Below are 24,580 nucleotides of genomic sequence, written 5' to 3' on the forward strand. Positions count from 1 at the left end.
TGACAGCAAACAACTGAACCCAAACCCAGCTCGGATCCTATTAGAGTGGATCTTAATGCTGTGAAGAATGCAAGCTGCAGGGCAATAAATAAGTGCGCTTTCTGAACTACTCGGGTACTTACGATGCAGACGTGGATCTCATTGCTGGCTGAGAATGAGGGGTCACAGGTTATGGACACAGAATGCTCCAAGGAGAAATTCTTCACCACGTATAAACGCCTCAGCTGCTTACAGACACCCTCCACCGTCAGACTCTGCACAGGGACACAAAGGAAACAAACGTTACACTCATGGAAAGTCAGGGGCAATCAGGGCGAAAAAAGGAACAACCGCCTGAGTTCTGGCAGAGCGGCTAACATGCTATCTGGTCGGGATCCACCTCATTTAGATTAAAGACCACAGGCTCATATGCTTGTCACTATCTGCTGTCATGCTTGTTAGGGAGCTGGCGGGAGAGGATCCTTTGTGGTGACAGAGTCGCCAGTGGTCCTATTCAGCTCAAATCCATAAGATCCCGAAATCAATCTTGAAGTGTGGTGGGGTTAAGAGGGGACTGGCATGAGCTGAAGAGTCATGAATGACTGATTCTCAAGAACAAAACTTGGAGGAGGAGTGAAATATCTGTCTTATGTTCCCTGGAGCTGAACTTCATCTTTTGCAGTCTGTTTAAAGGAGTCAGCCATAGCCTTCGTTTGTGTTTTTTACTTATTTTAGCATCAGACCTCGGAAATTATGCTGCGTAATATTCCAGGAATTCATATAACTCAAGTTTCCTGAGCGTTTAAGCTTAACTATGCAACGGTAACAGAATAATTTACAAGGCCAGACATTTTTCCACCAGATTTTATAAAAACATCAACATAGAATTTCTGTAACTTCAAAGTATTCTCCAAAATAAAAACTTGAAACTTCTGCAGCTTTTAAAATATGATCATTTTCTTCTCTTTGAGTTTTCTTAATTATTGTTGCAAAGAAGTTTAGATAATAAAATGTTAATCTTCTGCAAAAGAAGCAAGGTGCCTACACCCCAGTGATTGGCCTCATCCTCCTAAAATATGTGTAACCTTCAAACATCATAAGTTTGGTAAAATGCTTCAGTTTCTCTGATTTTTTGTCAGATCATATCAAACAGGATCATACAAACTGCTCTCCCGCAGTCACATCCTTGCAGTTAAGTTCCTGCAGCATCAGTTTTCTCCAGAGTTACACCACAAGACTTCAAAACAGAAAAGCATTTTTTTGTCTGAAAGTCCTCAAAGGTAATGATAATCTGCAAAACAACCATGTGATACAGACAGAAGGGTGTCTCAGCTTTAAGCAGCAAAAAACCTGAAGTCTCAGTTTTGGTTTTCACGTAGAAGTAAGCAAGAGTAAGAAAGAAAGTTTATCTTTTCCTTAAGTTCTGCTAAAGCACAGACACCTTTATCTCTCACAGTTTGAGCAAAAAACTGTGGAAAGCGTCCCGTAAACTTTGAAATCCAGTGTCCAGGTTACTCACCGGTGACATGGTCTCCTTGTTGAAGGTGAAGGTGATGTTGGCGCAGCTGCTGTCCTGGAAACTGGAGCTAGGGTGGCATTTTGTGGTCGGTGGAGGAGGGTTGGAGCGCCAGCACTCTCCCAAGCCGAGGCAGGGCTTCACAAAGCAGTGGCCCTCCCTGATGGGGAGGCAGCTCTGGCCTGAGGGACACCCACTCCGGCCTTTGACCCCAAGGTGGCAGGATGAAGGGCCACACCACATCTGGAGGGAAAATGTGGATCTAATGTCAGTCTATTTTATCTATCAAATAATCTATCAGGCTAAATCAGTTAATTATATGATTATTTATTTTATCAGAGCGTCTCATCATGACCAGTCAGACCGCAGAAGCCTTAGCAGTAGAATAGGCATGTTAACAGATAACAAGGGAAACCTGCAAAACTTGTGCATGGTGACACTCAACACAGCTTGTACTCCCATGAATAGCATCCTAATCTACAAGCAAAATTTAAGTGCAGGCTCTGAATCGTTAGAAAAATGTGCAAAAATAAAATTAAAAACCATCCAAGTTACAATTCTTACAGAAAAAGCATAAATGTTGTCCCAAACTCAATCACAGTATCTCTGAGTGTCGGATTGTCACGTAATGACCGAATGACCCACAGAACTAACAAATACTTTTTGTTATGCCCTAATTATCCTTTAATAACACGCAAACACAATAACAAAAAAAACAGGCTGAACATAAGTATAATCAATAGCAACACGCCCTTGTAAGCTGCTGAGAGCAGTTAGCAAGCAATACTGTTGTTTGTCAGTGTAACATGCTTAAGCTGCCAAAGGCAAAAAGATTTGGTCTGTTTACTAAAGGAGTAAATCTTAGTGAAAGTATTGTGCTCTTCTAATGATAATCATCCATCAGCAGATTAATTTCTTTGAGGGAGAATTTTGTGTCTCAGCTAAAGGTGATGAGAATTTTAACTTTTCTTGCTTAACGCCATCATTGGGGGGCTTTTATTTTGAAGGAAAGACAGAAATGTGATGAACGTCGGACCGTCTTGTTGGAAACTCATCCTTGTCTTACCATTTTATTTACAACAGGTTTTTTTTTTTTTAGGAGGGGGGGTTAGAGAGCAAACAGATTGTATCAATAAAGACAAGGATAAAAACATGGTTATGTGTAAATATGAGGGGAGTGATACGAGGAAGGAGATCTGTGCAGCAACTTCAGGATTGAACTCCTGGCCTTCCTTAACTGAGACATCAAATACATTTACACGTATCATACTTTGAATGTTGATAAAAGGAGTACAAACCAGCCACACTGAAGTGCCAAGCTTGGATGTAAACAGCAAAAATGCAAATGTAACATCAACATGCAAACATTTGTGTAAGCATAGCAATAGCTTTTATCTCAGAGCAGTGGGTCTCAGCTCAATCAAGACTTCAAAAATTGGTAACAACATCTTTGCTACTCCTTTATTTGATGAAATAGACTAGTTAAAAAGAATAGTTTACCAGTGGCTGCAGACTCTGGATTTTTGCATCAATTTCTTTAACTTTCCTCTATTCTTGATTTTTTAAATAATTTACAAAGTGAAAGCAGCGAATTTTGATGTATAAGAGAAAAACAGTTCAGAAAAATACGCAGAGGTTGCCAAGCGCTGCATTTAACGTCTGCAGAGTTCACTCTCCCATGTTCCTCTGCACACTACAGATTGAACATTCAGAGCCGTAAACATGTTAGGGGAAAACCCACTGATTCAATTTCTCTGGTCATGGATTACAGCGACTCTGATAAGATTAAACCCCTCTCAATGCATGATGGGAAATCAGCTCCTGTAATGTGCGTGAAACACATGAGTTACTGAAAATACCTGTGATCCTGTGAGTAACCGTGTTCCCATATCAGAGTCTGATTTAACAGCCAGTCTGATGCGGATCGTATTCACAGCGTGATGTTTCTCCTGAGGGAGGGAGCTACTGAATATCACCCAATCTTCACCCAGTGGGAGATTCTGACACCTTTTTATTAACACTGCCTTTGTGCTTCTTTTCAAAACAAGATTCATCATCTCTGCACAGAATCCGACACTCCCAAACCGGCTCCACCCTGTGACAATGACTGTTTTTGTGACCCGAGTGGAGACGCAGCCACCCACAACAACCTATGAGTCTTTTAAAAATCGCCATTTATCGAGCATTGATTCTCCTCAGAGCTTCTCTTATTAGTCAACAGTGACCTCATGTTCCTCACAGCTGTGCAGAGTCCTCGTAAAAACTTTCTGCATTACTTAAAGCGTTGGCAGAGTCTCACTTACCTTCGTGCACACCACTTTCCCATTGGCACAGTGACATGTGTTGCAATCCTCGTCCCATTTGACTCCATCAGGGGTGACGTGTCCATTGACAGAGCAGGGTTTTCTCGTCACTGCCATGAAAACAATCCAAGTATTACACGTACATCAATCAAACTGCCTTTACTAATGTAGGAGTGCTAAAAAATGAACTCTGTGTGCTTTTTGTGCAGGAAACACATCAAAATCAAGATAACGTGAATCAAACATCACCTAATGACATATTTATTGCATGAATATTTTAGATTAGGATGTAAAAGTTGCAAAATAAGAAAAGCTAACAATCCATCAAAAACATAAAACCTGCAGAGATAATAGCAGCTGTGTTCATTGAGGAGCAATAAAAACATGTAAGACTGATGATTGAGCACACTGAACGTCAGAGAATGCAAAAACAAACTTCAGTTTTTAGTTGGGGCAATAAATCAAATTCCTGATGCATGCAGTAAATGCTGCAATGCTAGTGCAAAATAACTGCAGTTTTTAAACTAAAAGCCTAAATCACGCGATTCCATGCATTCACTCTGATGACATTAATCCCACATTGTTGCATGATCGTTTTGCAGTTTATTGAGTATTGCATGAACGCTTTGAAGTGATTTTATCTTTATTGTGGGCCGTGTATCAGAAAATTCTCACCCTGTCAGCCTTGAAAGATATTAAAAGCATTGCTACACGGATGCTAAAAGACACAGGGGAAGTGTGGAAAAATTAAAATATTTGTTGCATGACCAGATTTGAGAGTTTTGATGGTTAAACACTGATGTTGCAGTCATCTGCTTAACTTTGCTACAGGAAGGAGGCCTGTGCACTCCAGTGTTAAATTTGGCAGCTGTTATAGATGTGGTCAAGTCTTATTTGATGAAAACTCAAAACATTTCATTCTAGTTTTAGTCGTTATATATTTTATCTGTATTTCCTAATAATTGATCCTGGACTTTCCTCTGAATGTGACACTGCTGTGATGTCCCTGCTGATCTATAGTCAGTAAAGCTTAATACACTCAGATAAAATTGTAGTGATAGAAGAATGATCCTTACTTCAAGCTCTTTTATCAGTCTCTAGCTTTGAATCAACATGCTATGAACACAACCCAAGGACTGTGTTTCACTTTTACGACGGTCCTTGAATGCACCTCCAGTTATGGGCGCTTTGTGGACGGGTGATCTTAACCAAATGCAAGGTTAGACAGATTAGACTATAGACTCTATTAAATATGGATGTAGTCTCTATGACATCACCCATCTATTTCTCTAAGAGCGTTTTGGTCTTTCATCTGTGGGAGCTTTGAGCCTCCACGCTAACAGCTAACAGCTAACAGCTTAAGGATGCCAGACCTGTCACTCACATGTGCTGTGCCTCTAATTGGGTAAACTTGTGTTCTTACTAATTTTAAAGTGCTGACTGGGAGAAAAATTAACCCCCTACAGTGTGTTCTGATAGAGGAATGAGGTATTCAGCCTCTAGTGGAATCTTGAGGAACTGCAGTCTTAAGCACTTTGACATAGGCTTCATATTCCCTGTTTAATAGAATGAACACAACTACAAATCAAACACAAGCTTTGATTTTTGCAGGCCAGGCTGACAGTTAACTGACTATCTCTTTTCAGCAGTCATCACAACTATAGGCCAGTGCCTGGGATGCTGTGAGAGCAAAATATGTTTCACTTTTTGTGTCCATAAAACCTCAAAGAAACACACATCTATGTCAAAAAAAAGAAAGCTACCTTTTGCAAATAATTTTGTGCATGTGTCCTGTGTTTGACTTTGTTTAATTATAGACTATCAGGCTCAAGTTTCTGTTTTGCTAGCGTTGTGCTAAAGCTAACAAAATGCTTCATTTCTTGGTCACTTGGATTGGACACACAGTGAGGAAAACACCATGGATGTTAAATGTCAAACAATCCATAACCTACAAATTTATCTTGCTACTGTCTTGGTAACAAAAACTTAACGTACTTTGATCAGAGTTTCTATCATCAAAGGATTAGTTTAGCTTATTTTTGTCTCCGTAGAATGAGTCATCGATAAACATTCATCGTCATAATTATGGAAATAAACACTGCTCTACTTGACTTAGAGTATTTAAACTTTAAAACTTCACAAAGAAGAGACTAATGCACTCCTACAGATAAAGTATACTGAGACAGTTTAAGTGTTTTAAGCTTTAAGGTAGCAATAAGATTATGAAACCGTCAGAAAAAAAATAGAAAAATAAAGATGAAAGTTGACACACTGGCTTTAATCCTGCACTTTTGCATCTTTGGTTAATCAGATATTCTGATGCATCTTGCTGCTTATGAAGTAATGCAGAGGCGTTGTACAGCAATGTTATCATTATCCAATAAGTTGCTGAGCCAAGGAGGGCCTTAAATTTTAAAAAAGTCTCGAAACTGATTCTCAAAGACACGGGAGCTGATGTGGGGAGCATCAAATAAATAAAAGAAATACTGATTTTACAGAAGTCTGCACGGCTTTACTGCTACAGGAAGATTTTTTTTATTTGTGAGAATTTCAACCAAATAAAGACTGGTACCTTCTTGACAGTGGGGTCCCGTCCTGTCTGGCGGACACAGACAGCGATACCCGTTGATCTCATCCACACAGGTTGAGCCAAAGGCGCAGGGAGACGACTGGCACTCATTGATGTCTGTCACATAGAAGAACAAGAGGGGTGAGTATGCACACAACTCTGATTCAATGAGGTCATTTGTGTGTGTGTGTGTGTGTGTGTGTGTGTGTGTGTGTGTGTGTGTGTGTGTGTGTGTGTGTGTGTGTGTGTGTGTGTGTGTGTGTGTGTGTGTGTGTGTGTGTGTGTGTGTGTACTGTTCAGACAGCAGTTAATAAAACAAGCAAATATGCTTTGAATCAGCCTGGGACACTTTTGCCCCATGCAGCTTTATTAAAGCAGCATCATTAGCAGGTATGCAGGAGCTGAAGGCTGGACTTAGCAGAACAAAGGCTTTGCAATGGGAAAGAATGTGGCCATCTGAAAGCCTTTAAGAGGGAAAACAATCTGTGTAATCAGTGTCAGAGAGCACGGTTGATTAGCTGCTGGCTCGCTAAGCCGGTTTTCCCCTGGGGACCGCATCAGGACCCGGCGGAGTGACACCAAAATGGCTTGGTTTGGCCCGCAGCCCAATACAGAGATAATTAACCGGCTAGACCGATGGTCATGCAGCCTGTTTACCTGCACTGACAGAAAGGAGGGAGGGTTAATACTCACTGATCCGACAGTCTGGACCCGCGAAGCCTGCGGCACACTCACAGCGGTACCAGTTATCCCCGTCCACACAGGTGCCACTGTTATAGCTGCAGAGAGAAAGAGAGAGTGGAGTCAGAGTCCATCAGGAATTTTCTCACCACTCTGTGTAGTGTATAATAACACTTTATTGAGGCAATTAAGGCAATCGGACTAGTTCTCTCATATTAAACAAGTGTGCATGTGCTTGGGAGTGTGGTTAAATAAGGGAGTTCACAATAAGAGAGCAAGCTGATTGCATCCCAGGAATGACAGGGAGGGGTGTGAGCTGCCCGGTTCTCAGCAGGTGAGAAGCTGTGACACAGGAGGAGCAGCTTGTTTACATCTGAGCCAATCTGCAGGAAATGTTTGGCTTCCACTTACCATGGGTGGGGACTGCAGTCGTTGGTATCTGCAGGAGAAAGAGTGGAGAGAAAGGAGGGAGGGAGAAAGCAGAGAGTTGGTTAGTCTGTCTCTCATGTTTAGTGCACATGACGGCAGAGAGCACGTCTGGGCTTGCGTGTGCAGAGGCGTGTTGGACCTGGACGATCATTCTGCCGTATTAACAAAACACAGAAAACACATCGCTTCACACAGCCTCCCCCCTTACAACACCCAGACTCCCACCGCACCCGGCTCCGTCCCCCTCCTTCACAAAAGTCGGGGAATTCATGTTTTGGAGAATATAAGTGAGGAGGGAAATAGTAGAACAAGCAGACATGTCACTGTTTGGACAGGAATGCAACAATGAGAGGAGGGAGAGAGGGGTGTGGAGGGGGGAGAAACATCTGTCTCCACTTTCCTCAGACCCTCTCTCCCTCCTCCTCCTCCTCTTTGTCCAGCCAGGGAGAGAGGGAGGAGATTAAGTCAGAAAAGAAGGTAAAGATGAAGGAGTAATCAGACGCAAGAGTTAAAGAGCAATAAGTCATCCCAGCACTTACTCTGCGTGCACGTGGGACCCTCCCAGCCCTCCTTGCAGACACAGGTGAAGGACTCTCCTTTGACCACACAGGTACCACCATTCTCACATGGGTTGGGGAGACAACTTGAGTTTTTGGCTGTTGGGAAGGGAGAAAAAAAAGGAAAGGATGATCGGTGAAATCAGTCGCAGGAGGCTGCTGCTGCTGCTTCGTCTCTTTTCTTCAGGGGTTTCCTCCTCTGCATTCCTCCTCTTTGAAGTGCATTGTCAGTGCAATCAGGGATTTTAAGCGGATATCTGTCAGCGCTTGCAGGGGAGGGAGAAACGGGTGAGCTCTGGGAGGGAGCGCTGACAGAGCGAGAGGATAAAATCTGTTTGTGGACCTCTCTCATCTGACAGATCTGATTAATATCCCAGACAACACGGAGCTCTCCCACAGAGCAATTTTCTCTCCCTGTCTCTCCCTGTGCATGATTAGTAGACATCAAACCAACTGCCAAGACCATGTGACTCACCTATGTTACACGTCGTCCCCTCCCAGCCTGGGGAACACTTGCACTGGAAGGTGTCGATCTCGTCGTGGCAGGTGCCTCCGTTGTTGCATGTGGCCCCATCACACTGACTCTCGCCTGGAGGGAGTGTTTAGAAGAGCGTTTAGAGGAGCGTTTAAACTCTTAGGGAGTTGCTAAAGTCAACATGAGTGTGAATAAACACACGCATACAGTATGGAGGATTGAGTAATTATATACAGCCATAAGCACATACCATGAGCCTGCACAGACAGACTACACGGGCGTGGAAAAAACAAAAATAGGGCTCTTACGGGAGTGGCACGTCTTTCCCTTCCAGCCATTCTTGCACTCGCAGAAGAAATCAGTCACCAGGTCTCGACACGTCCCTCCATTATGACAGGGGCTGGTGCTGCAGTCATCGATGTCTGAGGGGAGACATTGGAAGGGGGGAGGATTTATGTGTGGCACATCAAACACAACTTATATGTTGGAGCATGAATCCATGTGACAGGAGGTTTGTTCTGAGGTCACGGGAGCAGAAGTCATACTCACTGATCTCACAGTGGTCGCCCTCCCAGCCGTCGCCGCAGATGCACTGGTACACGCTGACTTTGTCGATGCAGGTGCCACCGTTACGACACGGGTTGCTCTCACAGTCGTTGATATCTGGAAATTATAGCAATATTCAGACAAATGTCAGAATTAAGGTGTGCAATGAGGAAAATATGGGTTGGCTGGCTGAATCCTAGCTGCAAAACCTCCTACTGAGGCTGTAATAATCCTAATTAGTTTTTTGCCTTTATTCTATTTTTTTGATTGAGTTTATCATTCTCTTTTTCAACTTATTTACACATTTCAGTCCCTCTCACTGCTTGCTGTACTTGTGGGTTTTACAAAGCAAGTTTCAGCGCTGCTATTATCAAAAATCTGTTTTTTTTTTCATTGGTTACTGTCTGAATTTTAGCCACCTAACCTTTCTTAAAAGTCTTTAAATTAACCTTAACTTGCTTATCGGAGGCATTATTGTTGCATTTCACATATTAGTCTGGCTTTTTTATGAGTTATATCAAGGTGAAACGACATGAAAAAAGACTGCTTCTGAAGTCATTGTTCTCAGTTTTCAGGAGTTTTATGAGAATGTTGCATTTACTTTAAAGCTTACACCCATTTTATCCATCTTTCTGTGAACTGTTTTTTCTTCTTTACCTTTCAAGTGTTGGGAGGCAGCTGTTTCTTAAAAAAGGGGGAAATTTATAATAAAAAACACACCCTGTCGCCCAGCCTCTCAGGATACCTTGTGTGAGAGTTGCATGTATGAACATCGTTTCATACATACAGCAATTATTTTTTGCTTATTTCATGGGTTTTTATATATTTTTTAATGTTTTAATCTGGTCTATACATCCTTCTATCAATAAATTTTAAGATTTCAGTCTGTTAATCCCATCTGAACTCTTGGGTTTGAAAAGCAAAAATTTGAACTCTGTCTTTATTGTTTTCATCAATGATGAATTTTAGACATCTGAGCTTCTAATTGCTCAGTTCTTGATCATCAAGTGCTGCCGTTATAATAAAATCCACTGGCTCTATCAGTAAAATTTGATATCCAGCCTACAAACCTTTTTTCTTACTCTTAATAAGGTTTTACTTTCTTCTTAGATGCGTTATTTTTGCATTTTACTCTTCAGTCTGGTCTTTTTATGATTTTCACTCATACATGCACGCAGAATGTGATTGCTTTTAAAGCCTTTTTGATAATCATCTTGTTGGGTTTCCTGCATTGTTCTTGCATGTTGGATCCATTTCACAGTTTTACTCTCACTTTGCCGTTTTCTCAGGATAAATTGGTAACTACTAATTTCTCAGCTTTTGTTTGTTTAACTATAATTCTGTTCACAAGTGTGTGTAGGAGGGTGTTAATTGGTGCAAAGCCTTTGGGGTTGCAACAACTTGCTTTTGGCCTTTTCAGTCCGAGTCTTTCTCATGCACACTTGTGAAAGTTGATTGCTTTTGAAGTCTTTTTTTGCTTCTTGCGTGGTTTTAAGTATTTTCTCACATTTTGCATCATTTTTACAGTTTTATTCCAGTTTTTCCTTCTCTCGCTCTATAAATGTATACATTTCAGTCTATTTTACCTCACCCTGTTCTCGTGGGTTTTACTAACAAAGATTTGTCTGTATTTGTAATTTTCTCACTATGAATTGATGCAACTTAAGCTTCTAATTTCCCAGTTCTTCTTTCATCAATAGCTGCTATTATCAGGTGATTTATTGGTCACAGAATCCTTTTGTGCAGGGGTGTGCGTAGGAGGGTGTTAATTGGTCGTGTTGCAGTAACTTGCAGTGGCGCCAGTCTGTTCAAGCTGTCTAGGTTGATGCTGTAATGCAAGCACTACCTGCTCTGTCTACTGTCCTATCCTCTCTGAATAACCTAGAAAAGCCAATTAAAGAACTTGTGCACAGAGATAATCAGTTTGAATGATGGGTGATTCTTACTCTCGTGGCAGTATGTCCCTCTGAAGCCCTCCTGACACTCGCAGCTGAATTGCCCGCCTGCCTGGCTCCTGCAGCGCCCGTGAGGTCCACACACGTTTGAGGAAATGTAACGCTCTCCGCCAGGCGTGCTGTTGGACGCCACCGCAACCGTGCAACTGTCGATCACTGCAAAAAATGAAAAAAGCATTCCCAAATGAATCACTCTCACTAAAAATAAAGAAGAGAAGTTTCTCTCCTCTAAAAACCACAGTTTCATGTCAATCAATAGAAGAAAACGCGATAAGCTTTTATGCTTTCATAAGCAATTCATGATGATCTCCCTCACTCGGAGCTGAAATCCCTTCTTTCCCCCTGTCTGATCAGGTTAGCGGGCCGGGCTGAGCACGCTCCCCTCTTGCCAAGAGAGAAAGAATCTCACCCTCTGCTATCTGGCTCTGTGGTTGGTCCACTCACTCAATTACACACTTGCTCACTCACACACACATGCAGAAAATGTGCACGATCATCGAGGGGGAAAAAGAAGAGGTAGCCCACCAAGTCATTACGCAGAACACACACAGAGCGATCAGGAGTCTGCCAGATTCTCAAGGAGCTCAGAGGGAGAGGAGGTGGGGGGGTTCATCACTTAAAATCTTCTCACCTTGGGCCAGAGCGTGAAACTGGAGAGCAGGTATGGCTCTCATGGGGGGAGAGAAGTGGGCAGATGTTGGAAAATAAAGTTTGTGAGCAGAAAGAGGCGTACCTTTACACGTGGTGGTGCGACAGTGGTCCTTGAGGTGCGAGCAGTTCTTGCCCTCGTAGTCCTCGGGGCAGGAGCAGAAGTAGTCCGTGGCCAGGTTAAAGCAGGGCGCTCCGTTCTGACACGGGTTGGGCGAGCAGTAATCGATATCCAGCTGGAGCAGAGAGGTATTGAAAAGAGAAAGAGAGAGTGGTGAAGCTGATAGCTGACATACTTTCTGCTACACTAAACAGAGCAGAACCCACAGCATCCTCCCCGCAGGCCGTGCCAGGAAACAACACGGCGCTCAGACAGAGGGGAAAAACAAGGCAGAGACATGGGAGCCGTCCTCTGAGTCTGGGCTTCAGCGCTGAGGAATGTTTCCCCACTGTAGCCAGGAGCAGCTTCAACAAAGCACTCCCTTTAAAAAGAGCACTGTGGAACAACAGGCGCATGAGAGGGTGGGGCAGGGAAAGTTTACGATGAACCCGGAGATACAGGAGCGGGGAGGAGGGGCAGGGATGTGGATGCATGTTCATGTTTAGGATTGCTGTGTTACCTGGCAGAGGTTTCCAGAGAAGCCAGCAAGGCAGAGACACTGGAAGCCGTTCACTTCATCCTGACAGCGCCCGCCATTCAGACACGGGGAGCTTGCACACTCATCGATGTCCCTCTCGCAGTGCTCGCCGGTGAATCCAGGAGGACACACACAGCGGTAACCATTCACCAAGTCCTGAGAGAGACAGACAGCAGAGTTAAAGTTATGACGCCACAACAATTCTACACAAAAAGCAAACAAATGTGCTCCCAGATGAAGCTCAGTGCTTTATTTGTACCTTGCAGGTCCCTCCATTCTGGCACTGATCCTTGCAGTCATTTATATCTGCACAAGAAAACAAACGTGAGGATTAATGCTGGAGCAGGCCGTCTTTGAAAACAAGTCAGTGCTTTATATTTCCCATGCTAGGGGCCTTTAAAAACATTGCTCGAGTCGGATAACGTGGCTGCAGAGTGAGTGCAACACAGAGCGTTGAGTAACCCCGACTGCTGCCAAGTGAAACTAGTCCTGGGATTGTTTTGAGCCACCTCTAATCACACGGCCTCGGCCACACACAGCCTAATAATGAGGCAGCAGATTTACTCGTCTCATTATTTGCTTAAAACCATCCTGAGCTGAATGGAGAGGACAGAAATAGAGAGCAGGACATGTGTCCCGTCCCACAGATGCAGCTGACAGCCTTCAACTCACTGGTGTCGCAGTTCTGCCCGCTCCAGCCGGGAATACACTCGCAGAAGTATCCACCAATCAGGTTGCGACAGGAGTTGGCATTGACACAAGGCTTTGCCTCGCATTCGTTGGCATCTAGAGAGGGAAAGGAGAGGGGAAGAAGAGGGTTAGAGGCATCTGCATGTGCAGCTGACAGGTGCTAAGTGCTGCAAAGAGGCTCACCGATCAGACACGTCTTCCCTGACCACTGAGACGGGCACAGGCACTTGTAGCCGTTGACCTGATCCTGGCAGGTTCCGCCGTGGTTGCAGGGGTTTGGAGAGCAGTCATCCACATCTGAGCAGAGGAGGAAACTCCAGTTATTCAAAAATCCTTCTAAGAGATCTGTATAAGTTTTAGAGGGTACAGGCGAGAGGGGTTTCTTACTGATGGTGCAGGAGGGGCCGCTCCAGCCTGGCGCACACTGACACTCGTAGCCTTGGCTGGTTTCAGAGCAGGTTCCTCCGTTGGAGCAGGGGTTGGAGAGGCAGGCGTGCTCCGCTAGAAAGAGGAAGAAAATCTTTAAAACACAAGTGCATGAAATATGACCACCTGTGTGGGTCTTCCTTTCCCTCTTTAATACTTTCTGTTCTGCGCAAGGCAACATCACTTTGGAGAAATCTACAGACCAAAAAAGAAATCTTAAAGGAGGGGATGAGTTTCTAAAAGTTGAAGATTTTGAAGAAGAGGACTCTAGATGTTCTTGCTCTCTTTGATAGGAGCCAGTTGAGGTGGTTTAGGCATTTGAACACCTCTCTTTAAAGGTGTTACGTGATCAGAGATCCTGAGGTAGACCAAGAACTTGTTGGAGGAGCTATAGATCCAACCTGGTTTGGAAACACCTTAAGATTCTCAAGAAGAAGCAGAAAACATCGCTGCTCATGGGATGTCTTGGCTGATGCGCTTGTACTTTAGCCGCTGTAACCTGATCCTGGATAAGCAGAGGAATCTTATGGATGTTTGGACTCAGGACAAAGGACAGGTCCCTTTAAAGTTTTAGCAAACTTGAACCACACAATCATTTGTAGAAATCCTTCATATGTAGAAAGAATGACCTCCTGTCCTTGTTGCAAAAACTGCTCATATAGTTGCAAAAGCTGCATGCTAAATATCCAATTCATTTAAGGAAATGTTTGAATTTCTAAGTGTGCACATAATGTTCACTCCAACAGGTGAAGCAGTAAGCTTTTCTGCCACCAATTTAGCAGCTTGCCCAACTTTAAAAATGCAATAAAATTTTGCATCTATATTTTTCTCCAAGAAGCAAATCAGATGCAAAAATGCACACCAGTGTCTCATCCTGTGCAGGTCGTCTCCTCCCTTCCTCCCCTCCCGCCCTGAAAGCCCGCTAAAAATCCCCACCCCAATCACCCCATCTCACTCTCATTACCCAGCCGGCGGACCACACTACCAGGAAATCATCTTTCATGCTAAGTTGACCTGACCAACGCACCGTGACTTCCCTCTGACTCCCCGCCATTCTTCTTCTGAGAGGCAGCAGAAGATGAGAGCGAGGCGGGAGAGGGGGTGAGAGGAGGTGGGGGGGGGGGGGGGGGGGGGGGGGGGGGGGGGGGGGGTGAGCGTCTGTCTGCGCCACAGTTTCTCCTTTATGGACGAGTTCAGGATGAGTGGGTCCCAAATGAATCAAAAATGAATGATTCACTCGGCCGTTGGAGGCGATCAGCGGACGCTTCTTGGTATGCAACGGGGGAGGAGGGACCCTGAGGCCTCCGTGCCACAGACGTCTCCCCCGGTCCAAAGACCTCCTCTTATGAAGGGCATGGTTTCCTGACATCTCTGCAGTTAAGCTGTCAGCGCCCTGCGAGGCTCAGATTTAATGAGGAGAAACCATCATCTAGGCGGTAAGTGTTCGCAGCAGCTGAACCTTCGCACAACACTCGGCCGTCTCCAGAGGCACAGGAGCGAAGGGATGAGCGGCCTCCGAGGATCAAACCGCTGGATTACCTGACTCAGGGGCCACTCATGCTGAAGTGGAAACAGATTACTGCCGAGTTACCACCTCCTCTGATTACAAACTCAGGGCACCTCTGACCCCCTGTCTGAAAGCTCAGGAAACCCAGGAGCCTCCCTCTGATTCAGCTGTGAGAGTATGAAGCCCCATTTTCAAGCGAAAAGACGAGTACGAACTTTCATCTCACTCTCCTTTAAACATGCAGCGAGCGAACATGAGCAAGGCGCAAAAAGATGCTTCAGTTTATCTTGACTTCTGCTAAGGGAGATGCTAAGGTAGTTTGACATAGTTTGAGTGTTTTGCTCATGAAAATTACCAAAAAGCAAACAGAACAGGTTCATAAAGAGTACATCACCAGTTTCTTATACTGAAGGTCTTTCCACTTTCTGCTTGCTCTAAAGCTTTACTACCTGGATGTTAACAATCACAGACATCATGTTGTAACGTAGCATGGTTTGTCTTTGGACAAAATGAAGCCAAAATATTCAAACTGGACTCTGGAAAGAAAACTCGAGAAAGAGATGTGTACCTCTTAAGAGCCCAGAACAACTACCAAACTACACGAGTTCATGACATAGCCGAGTCATGAACTCATGTCCCCCCAAGTAAAACAGGGTGGTGGGAGTATCATGCTGTGGGGATGCTTCAGTGCCCAGTTTAGGGCTGGGAATCTCCTCAAGGTTGAGGGAATCGTGAAAAAAAGGATATGTGAAGATTAGAAGAAAAAAAAAAAACCTTCAAGAAGTCAGCAGAAAAACTTGTCTTGGTCTGGGTGGTGGCTCTGTCTGCATGACAACGAGCCAAAACATTCATGGCTCCTGGTGAAGAACCAAAGTGAGCCTTATTGACAGGCCTGCACAAAACCAATGACTTGAATCCCACTGAAAACCTGTAAGGGGGGCTGAACTGAAGTACAAGGTCCAGCCAGAAGATTATAAAATCTGGAGGCTCTTGAAAGATTTGCTAAAGAAGAATGGGCTGGGATTCCTCAGGAGACGTGTCAGAGACTTATTGCAAACTACAACAAATGACTGCATGCTGCTATTCAGCAGAAAAGACACACAACTGACTATTAGCATCAGGGGGCTCATGATTCTGACCCTAGTAGTTTTTTTTTACATTTGGTTTCGGTGTGCAAGGTGAATTTACGTAAGCATCCCAAATCAAACAAGGATGTTTGGAAAAGCTGTGTTCAAAATTCATTGATCTGTTTAACAGCACTTTGGATATGTTTTATTTACCAAAATAACACAGAGTTTATGAAATATGAGTGAGTGACACTTGGCAGAAATCAAAACCAGACCCTCCGTGTGTTCTCCTGCAGTAACTCAAAGTAAAGTGACCTAAAACAAAGTCTCAGAGGCTTCAGAAGTTGTGAAATCCCAACATGGAGGTCTTATCTCTTCTCTCTCGTCGTTGTTGTGCAGTGTGTGTAAAGGAACATCAGTGATGTGTAATTTGTGGTGGCGATCGGTATGTGCTACATGTTTTTTATTATTTATAAACACTACCTATGACTCATCTGAGTGTGTGCAGCGTTCCACTCCAAGACACATTTTCCCACAGGGACAATAAAAGTGTGGAGAAGTATTTTGAATACAACCAGGATGAGCGGTTTGTTTTCATGCTCAGGCAGTTTAGTCAGAGCGTGGGGACTCTGAGATTAAACCAAAAACAGCAAAGATAGAGGGAGAGTGGCAGAAGTTATCTCAGAGATCACCCACTCTCACCTCTCTCACAGTTGGCTCCAGAGTAGCCCTCGGCGCAGGTACACTGGTACTTGTCGGGTCCTGTGTTGATGCACGTCCCTCCGTTCAAGCATGGCTGGTGAGTGCCGCAGTAGTTCAGATCTGTGAAAGGAGCGGTTCACACGGCCTTAGTTTGTTTTGACACAACACAGCTGCTGCGAGCGGCGCTGAAATAAGAGACGGGAATTAACCTTTATCACAGAGATGGCCGCCCCAGTTCGTGTCACACAGGCACTGCCAGGGCTCCACGCAGGTGCCGTGGACACAGCCGGGGTGGGGGATGCACTTGTCACAGTACTGTCCCTGCCAGCCGTACAGACACCTGCAACACAGAGAGAAAAGGAGAGATGAGACATACAGGTGAAATCAGGGTCAAATAATCCCCGTGGTACCAAAAAATGCTAATATCTTAATCTGCTGTTTATCCCAAATTCCTTCACAAGCAGCAGGGCGATAATCTGAACTTAATGAACGGCACATTAGCATACAGCACGGAGCTGCACAAAAAGGAACAAAGAGGCAGTATTCAGGCCCACACAGCCCGGGCTGCGTCTTAAAAGACCACAAATGAATCTTAAGCAGCAGGGTGTTTATGCAACAGTGTTTAAACAATGCTTGGCGACAGAGGAGCAGAGAGAGTTGAGCGTTTCAGCACAGAGAGAAAAAACAAAACACTAAATTACAGTTCCAATGGGACCTTTAGCACAGCTAACATTAGCATGCGGCCAGACGCTCCCTTTAACAGCTCTGTGCCTGTGGCTTGGCATACAGAGAACTGTTTGGCCCTCCTCTGGGCTGTTTCCCTGCTGCTCATCCTGGTTCCCATGAGTCAGGAGTCAGGCTCGTGCCCCGAGGACGAGGAGGGGAGCCCAGCCTGCTGACCGCTGAGATGTCCAGGTCCATAATTACACTGATAACGCTGCTGCTCCTACTTTTCCTGGGCTCCATAATTAAGAAGGCCCCGCTGATAAGCTCGCTCTTTAAAAGGTGGCGAGATAGGCCGAGCAGTTTTCTGCGACAGGAAGCAACGTCCCTGAGGGGGGAGTGGAGCGCTGATTAGCCCCAAGAAACGGACGGACTGTAAAAATAAACGCGGTGGTTAAGCAAACCTCGGTCTGTGATTAAAGAGGCTATTCTTAAAGTGTGCTAATCCTCTCCATGAGAAGCAGAGCAGGATCTCTAATCATTTACAGTTATTACTCAGACAAATTACAGCGGAATGTGCTTTTATATGGAGCAGCGCATGACAACAGAGGCTGGATAATGATTTTAAGACAGTTTGAGCTCAGATAAATGCTTCAAAGCTGCAGGTTTCATCAAACTCTGATCATTATTTGTGCCTCAGCTGACGCACTCCAGTTGTTCGACCTGCTACTGTACAAGAGAGAAGTTTCCCATCATCGACGCGCTGCAGGCTGCGTCTAAAACGAGTTAAACCCCAAGCTTTAAATAAAGCCACACCTGTATGAGGAATAAAGCAACTTGCTCTCTTGTTCTCTGACACACAAGCACTTACAAGAACAGGGATGATGTCAGAGGCTTGGGAAAGACAACAAAGCTGCGGCAGAAAGGGACAAACCTGACTGAGATGATTTATGACTGAATCAGACATGAGAAAGCAGCTGATGACTGAGCTGTGGGAAGATTCACAGAAGACGGGAAGTAATGATATAAAAGAAACTACTGAACCGTTTCTGCTCTTTTTATTTCCAAAACAGTCACCATTTAACTTCAATACTTTTAAAAGTAGCTGCAAATCGGCACAACTACACACTCTTTCCATCCCCAAGATCAACTTTATCTCCAATGGATGAGATGCGAACCTGTGCGAAAGACGACCCCTGTGTCTCACATCCTTTAGTGCGATTCATACAAACAGCATGAGCAAAAGTGAAGCAGCCAGCGTGGCAGATTCTGACACTCCCAATCCAACTGGTTTATCCAAATAAAGTGAGTGTTTATTATTTCAACTGCTCTGTGATTCAAAGCTAGAAAAAGCTTCGTTCAACAGCTTGCAAACGTGAATCCAGCTTCAGTTAGCTTAGAGGAGTTGAATCATTCCTTCCACAACGGCAGGATGAACACTACAAGATCACTTAGGGGGCTTATAAGTCAGCAACATCCAGAGCTCATATACATTTCCAGTCATAAGCCATGAAAAGAGACCTTTTGTAAAAATGGTGAAAAACAATGTGGTATGCATTAGTCAGGTTAACTCCCCAACAGAGCATTTAGTTCAATGGAGTTAGTTCCCACTGTTACAGATGCTAACAGCAGGATTACCACACCTGTCAGACTGTTTTAAAGATGGAGGACATTATGTATATGCTGTACTGTAATGTGTAAATAAAATGTGTGTAGAGAACGAATATTTAGGAATTGAACAAATCCTTTGGAAAAATATGATGATGTTGAGATTTACAGCTGTTCATGCACAATTTGAATTTGTTGCAGAAGGGTTTTCACGGAAGTTCGCCTCACATGTGACATACTGCACCTGCCTTACTTTCATGTTGCCATGAGCTAATTGGCCAAGTCTTGGCAGTCGTGCATGAGGATAATTCCAAATACTGTCCACACCAGTACGTAATGACTTACAGTTCTGTTTGTGTAATGACTGGATTTCACCTTCACGTTGGATTTAAGTGTTTACATCTAAAACAACTCTGAGGACCTGAATGCCATCAAGTATAAAGCTATAAAGAAGCTGTTGTTTGTACCTTCTTTTGTTTGTATGCAACTTTTATAAGTGTCAGTGTTGGACGCACTGATTTTGTGATGGATCAAAAGAGGCTGAACTGTTTCCAAACTCTGAATACTGAAAATGTTCTGTATTTATTACCCCAAACAGAGGCCAAGCTGCTCTTATCGATATATTAATTAATCCTGAAAGTAACATATGTATGCTCTATTTGTTAACTCTTTCTGTGTGCTCAAACTTCCTTGTTCCTTTATCATAAACTGATGAAATCAGGCCTCACCTGTCCCTCAGGTGCCTCTTGATACCAGATAAGTTGTCAGTTTTGTGTAGTGTTACATGCTGCATAAACAGCAGCATGAAAAATGTTCTCCATTAGCAGGCGATGTGGGCAAAATATGTCAGGATGTTTTTGTGGCAGGATCTGGATTTTATTTCTCAGACTATTTTGACCTGAAATCAATATTTTGGCGCCTTTTTTTCTGTCTTTTCTGCTCCATTTCATAACTTTAATCTGGTCTTGTGTCATCTGATGAGCTATCTGAACTCTCACATTTCATATTGTGATAAATTTGTTCATTTTAAGACGTCAGCTGTAGGAGTTGTTGAGTTTCTACAGATAAACAGAACTTCAGCTCTATACAAGTAGCCTATACACAGCCCAAATGAAATGCTGAAAAATCTTGAAGTTGGCGCTGACTTTTGCCATCTTGGAGTTAAACAGGGTACAAACTGGTGAATTTTCAGTCTGTTTTCTCCTCTCCTCTGTTTTCTCGCAAGATTTGAGGAATAGTAACGGTGATTTAGTTTTGTGTTGCACGGATTGGTGACAAATCTCTTCCATGTTCTCCTTATGTTTTTTTTACTCTGGAGTCATGTTTGGTGTGATTTCCAGTTTGAATTTTGTTCTCTGTGAATGAAATCTGTTCCCTTAAACACCCTATAAGTCACTAAACTCTTACCTCTGTTTTTCTGTGTGAGGTCTGTCACTTTTTAAAACATCTGTTAAGGTTTTAAAAATAGGTCAGTGTGAGCCAGCCTTGGAGTCAGAGTGTATTTTTGCCGGGCAGCTCTGGGGCCTCCTCCAGGATGAGGAGGAGATGTAAGTGTTACTGCACACAATGCCTCGGCTCTGATATCCATCTGCGGCCGGCTTTCCTCTGGCTGTGAGCATAAACAGCATTAGGAAGCCATTAGCTACACAAACAGTACACTTTAACGCTCATCCGAACGTTACACATGATGGGAGTGATAACGCTCGCCTCATTAGGGGGAAACACACCAACTCCACGTCCAGCGTGGATTCTTTGGCAGCAGACACTCTCGCCTTTCCTCAGACTGGAAGCTCCGAGAGAGATTTACAAGCCGCTCCTTCTAAAGCCAGAGCAGTGATAGCCTCTTGGCTGGGAAACACGGCACGTACAGGGAGCGATGCATGCCATGAAGGAACGAGTGCTTGGACACAATCCCTACATATCTAAATGATCCACACCACATGCTTCTGGCAGAGGCCTCCGTAATAAAAGAGGCACTCGAACAAGGAGTTTTTGACGTTTTACATTCTTAAAAACAGAGAGGACTGCTTGATAACAGACTGATAAATGATGCAGAGCAGCCCCGGGTCACTTACTTGCATCCTCCTGGCTCCTTGCAGGATCCGTGCTCGGTGCTGCAGCCTTGTCGACAGATCGCTGCAAGGAAGAGGAAGAAAAATCATCAGTGCCTGGTGACCGGATTCAAACTTAGCTCCACTTTCTAACAGTTTTAATTATAGCACTACATGATATAATTACTACTCTGTGTGTCATTACAGCCTGTGAGAAAAAACACAGCTGTCGACAAACAGCCCAGCTCGCTCTCACTCAGGGAAATATTAAATGCCAACTCGGCTGCTGGTTTCCTGGATACTCATTTCTGCTGTGGACAATAAAAAGCTTGAGCTGAATGGAAGAGGAAAAATGCTTGAGAGCTCTCAAACAAAGTCCTCATTGACTGAGTACCACGCAGCAGACAGCATGAATCACTGATTACAGTCTGACTGGAGACTCATTCACAGTCTGGAGCAGACATACAGTCATCTCACCTGTGTTGCAGTCAGGTCCAGACCAGCCCTCCAGACACGTCTTGTTTCCATTGTAGTCGCACGTGTAATGACCGAAGAACTCGTCTCTGGGTCGACAGAACTTGTTGCAGCCAAAGCCATAGTAGTGCTCGTCGCAGGTGACCCGGATCTGGTACTCGAACTGAGCAACAGGTCCATTGTGGGTGAGCTTCTGCCATTGCGGGCTGGGGTTGATCATCCCGGAGTGGAAGGCTTTCTCTATCAGCTTCCCATCTGCACCTAAAACATTGATTATACCGCACTGAGAGCAGAATCATCGCTGGAAAGCATTTTTTTTCTCAGCTGAGCTGTTCCAGAGGAATGCAGTGTCCGACATTACGCAGTTGGGAGTTGAAATCTTCACCGCGATCATACAGCGGGAACCCAAGAATGCCCCAAAACTCGGACACAAATTGCAGAAGATCTCTTAGACAGCAGATTATATGTAATTAAAGCAACTATGTGTGCTGCAGAGGAAGAAAAGTACAAGGAGGAAATGCATTAAAAAAAGGAAAAGGCTGCCTGTAATGAGCACTCTGCACTGCTTTTTTCTCACGCTCCCTCTCTGGCTCCCCCGCCTCGAGTTCTGATTCTCAGGTTTACAGCTCGAGGATATTGCTGCTGCCCTCTGGATCAGCTTTGGCGAGGACAGAACCACAGCCGCCGTAAATTAGAGTGCGAGGACACCAACGCCACAGTCACTGCTGGGAAGACGGCCAGGGTGCCATCAGCACTTTTCTCACATACTTTCTGGAGCTAACAGGAGTTAAGAAAAGGTCTAACTCGACTCTTTTACGAGGATCTATCGGGGAGATGGAACCAGCTTGTGTTGTGATTGTGCAACACACACACACACACACCGAAGAGGTCACGGCTCTGTCCTGACCTGAGCAAACACTCTTTAACTGAGCAAACCTCTACACATGCTCTATATTAGCACCACACATGCAGCACTCATGACTTGATATCTAAATCTTCCACCTGGGAGAGAATGAAAAATATGTCACAGCTGTTATTTACCGCACCAACATGAGCAGAGGTGGCTGACCGCCGGGTGAATCGCTCCTCTGTGTAGTATGATGCAATGAATGCGGGGCCTGCTGTCATTTATTTACCACTCTGTGGTGTGTTTGGGGAGGGGGGAGCTGCAATCACAGAGCACGGTAACATTTCACAGAGATCTGGGATCCAGAGCTCAGCTGTGTGGCATTTCTCTACCCACTGCTGGCCTGCTGTGTGAGGAGTAACACGTCTGTACTACCTGCTGCCAGCTCTGGAGCTAAACATACATCTGACATCTTTGGAAAGCTTGGAAAGGTCAGGGACAAACATCTGAATATCTGAGCTGAACGGCTGCAGGAAAGGGGAGAAATTCAAGCACAGATAAAGCTCATAGACTGAATTAAAGTTGAAGCAGTAAAGGAGAGCTTTCTGAAGTATGTGTCAGCCCGGCTTATCCACTGTGTACATTCAAGGCTTTTCACACCACTGCCCCAATAGCTCTCTGGGGAGCGGCAAATACAGCAGAAAAGACCGAAACCTTGTTGACCCCGAGCAGACCCACATCAACAAGCACGGGACACAGCCCTCCCTCAGCTGGACTCATTACACAGTTGCCAATCTGAGCAAGCTTCACAGAAACCAAACCTGCGCTGAGGACACTCTGCTGCACCACCCAAAGCTCAGAGTGCAGCACACCTGTCCCTGAGGTGAGCCGGACGGACTCTCGTCATCATCCAAATGAAAACACATCCATACTCTCCTCCCCTCTTCACATTTCCTCCCCTCTCTGTCTGCCCTGTCCCCACTTCTTCGTCTTCTTCCCCCCTCGCTTCCTTCTCCCTGCTCGCCGCCTTACAGGCACCTGTCAACACACTTTCTTCTCACACACACAGAGCACCGAGGGCAGAGAGTTCAGGAAGAATAAACTTCCTTTTCTGACCTTCAACACAACTCCTTCCAGACGTTAACCACGAGGGAGCGGGAGAGAGGGAAAAAAAAGGGAGAAAGGAGAGATGGAGATGGCAGACAAGGACGAGCACTCACCACTGGTCTCGTTGTTGAAGTCCAAGGCTTCCACTATCAAAGTGTAGGACCTCTGCAGGAGACAAGAGATGAAAGAGAGTTAGCATTATCAGAGAAACATAAAAAGAGCATAAAATAATAAAATCAGAAGTGGCAGAAGGAGCAGTTTGACAATACGGTGTTTGGTAGCAACCGTGCAAACGAAATCATCAGATGCAATCAGGAGAGGAGGAGGAGGAGGATGAGTTAGATTTTCTGATGCAGCCTCCTTTTTATGATGCATATCTTTGATAAAGATGTCTGTGCTCAAAGTCTTGCATGCACATACAATGGCAGACTCAATCAGATTTTAACTTCGGTGTTTGCAAGTTGGCTTCTTGTGTTTCTCAAAAACTGAACCTACATTAGGATGTTCAGATAATTTAGGTTACTTTTGTTGGTTTCTGGTGCATGTTACAGCCTACTGATGTCTTTTAGCTCCTTTTTTTTTAGACCGTTCCTTGGCACTTGGCACATCGTCCAAACAAATATTAGATAAAGACGTCAAAAAACTCTCTTCTGAAAGTTTTGGCCGCACATGTGACCTCAGGGTCAGACAGATGTTTTAAGTTCTGTTCAGTGTTTGCAAGTTGGCTTGTTGTGCTTCTAGAGAGCTGAAGTAGCATCAGGATGTTTTATTTCTCAAGTTTTATCCTGGATCTATATGCTTTATTGGTTTGTGGTCCTTTTCCCCTTATTACTTTGTCTTTAAGCCTTTTTTCACCCTGCTCCTGCACACAGTACTGAATAAATCAGCAATTTATGCACTTTGATTACCATAGCTTCACCAGTAGATGGTTTTATTCATGCATTTCTATTTCTGCGCATGCTCAAATCCACAGCGTCCACTTTTCCCACGGCCTCCTCATTGAGTAATCTCACAAGCCCTGGAAGCTGCTAACTGTTAACCTGCAACAATGGTCCTGTTGATCTGATTAGCAGGGGATAAGTTTGTTGTGGTGCAGAGGTCTGCGTCACGGCGATTAGGATGACTGACACACAGGGTCCTGC

General features: G+C 44.4%; 1 protein-coding gene across 1 annotated transcript in view; it reads right to left on the reverse strand.

The window, feature by feature from the left end:
• The window catches only part of jag1b (jagged canonical Notch ligand 1b), a 34,770-nt gene that overhangs the window by 3,554 nt on the left and 6,636 nt on the right, over nt 1-24,580 (reverse strand). The window contains exons 3-24 of the mRNA XM_074675618.1: nt 23,552-23,603; nt 21,488-21,745; nt 21,035-21,095; nt 16,898-17,028; nt 16,689-16,808; nt 13,374-13,487; nt 13,170-13,283; nt 12,969-13,082; nt 12,556-12,602; nt 12,279-12,452; nt 11,744-11,894; nt 11,002-11,166; nt 9,059-9,172; nt 8,818-8,931; nt 8,510-8,623; nt 8,017-8,133; nt 7,460-7,487; nt 7,061-7,146; nt 6,371-6,484; nt 3,799-3,908; nt 1,499-1,738; nt 123-254 (exon numbers count right to left, since the gene is read on the reverse strand). Of these exons, the coding sequence (XP_074531719.1) occupies nt 123-254; nt 1,499-1,738; nt 3,799-3,908; nt 6,371-6,484; nt 7,061-7,146; nt 7,460-7,487; nt 8,017-8,133; nt 8,510-8,623; nt 8,818-8,931; nt 9,059-9,172; nt 11,002-11,166; nt 11,744-11,894; nt 12,279-12,452; nt 12,556-12,602; nt 12,969-13,082; nt 13,170-13,283; nt 13,374-13,487; nt 16,689-16,808; nt 16,898-17,028; nt 21,035-21,095; nt 21,488-21,745; nt 23,552-23,603 (2,670 nt within the window). The remainder of the gene's footprint in view (nt 1-122; nt 255-1,498; nt 1,739-3,798; nt 3,909-6,370; nt 6,485-7,060; nt 7,147-7,459; nt 7,488-8,016; nt 8,134-8,509; nt 8,624-8,817; nt 8,932-9,058; nt 9,173-11,001; nt 11,167-11,743; nt 11,895-12,278; nt 12,453-12,555; nt 12,603-12,968; nt 13,083-13,169; nt 13,284-13,373; nt 13,488-16,688; nt 16,809-16,897; nt 17,029-21,034; nt 21,096-21,487; nt 21,746-23,551; nt 23,604-24,580) is intronic.

The sequence above is a fragment of the Halichoeres trimaculatus genome, unplaced genomic scaffold (assembly GCF_033239565.1).
Source record: "Halichoeres trimaculatus isolate MK-OKI-2021-1 unplaced genomic scaffold, fHalTri1.1 fHalTri1_scaffold_8, whole genome shotgun sequence".
NCBI classification, from domain to species: Eukaryota; Metazoa; Chordata; class Actinopteri; order Labriformes; family Labridae; genus Halichoeres; species Halichoeres trimaculatus.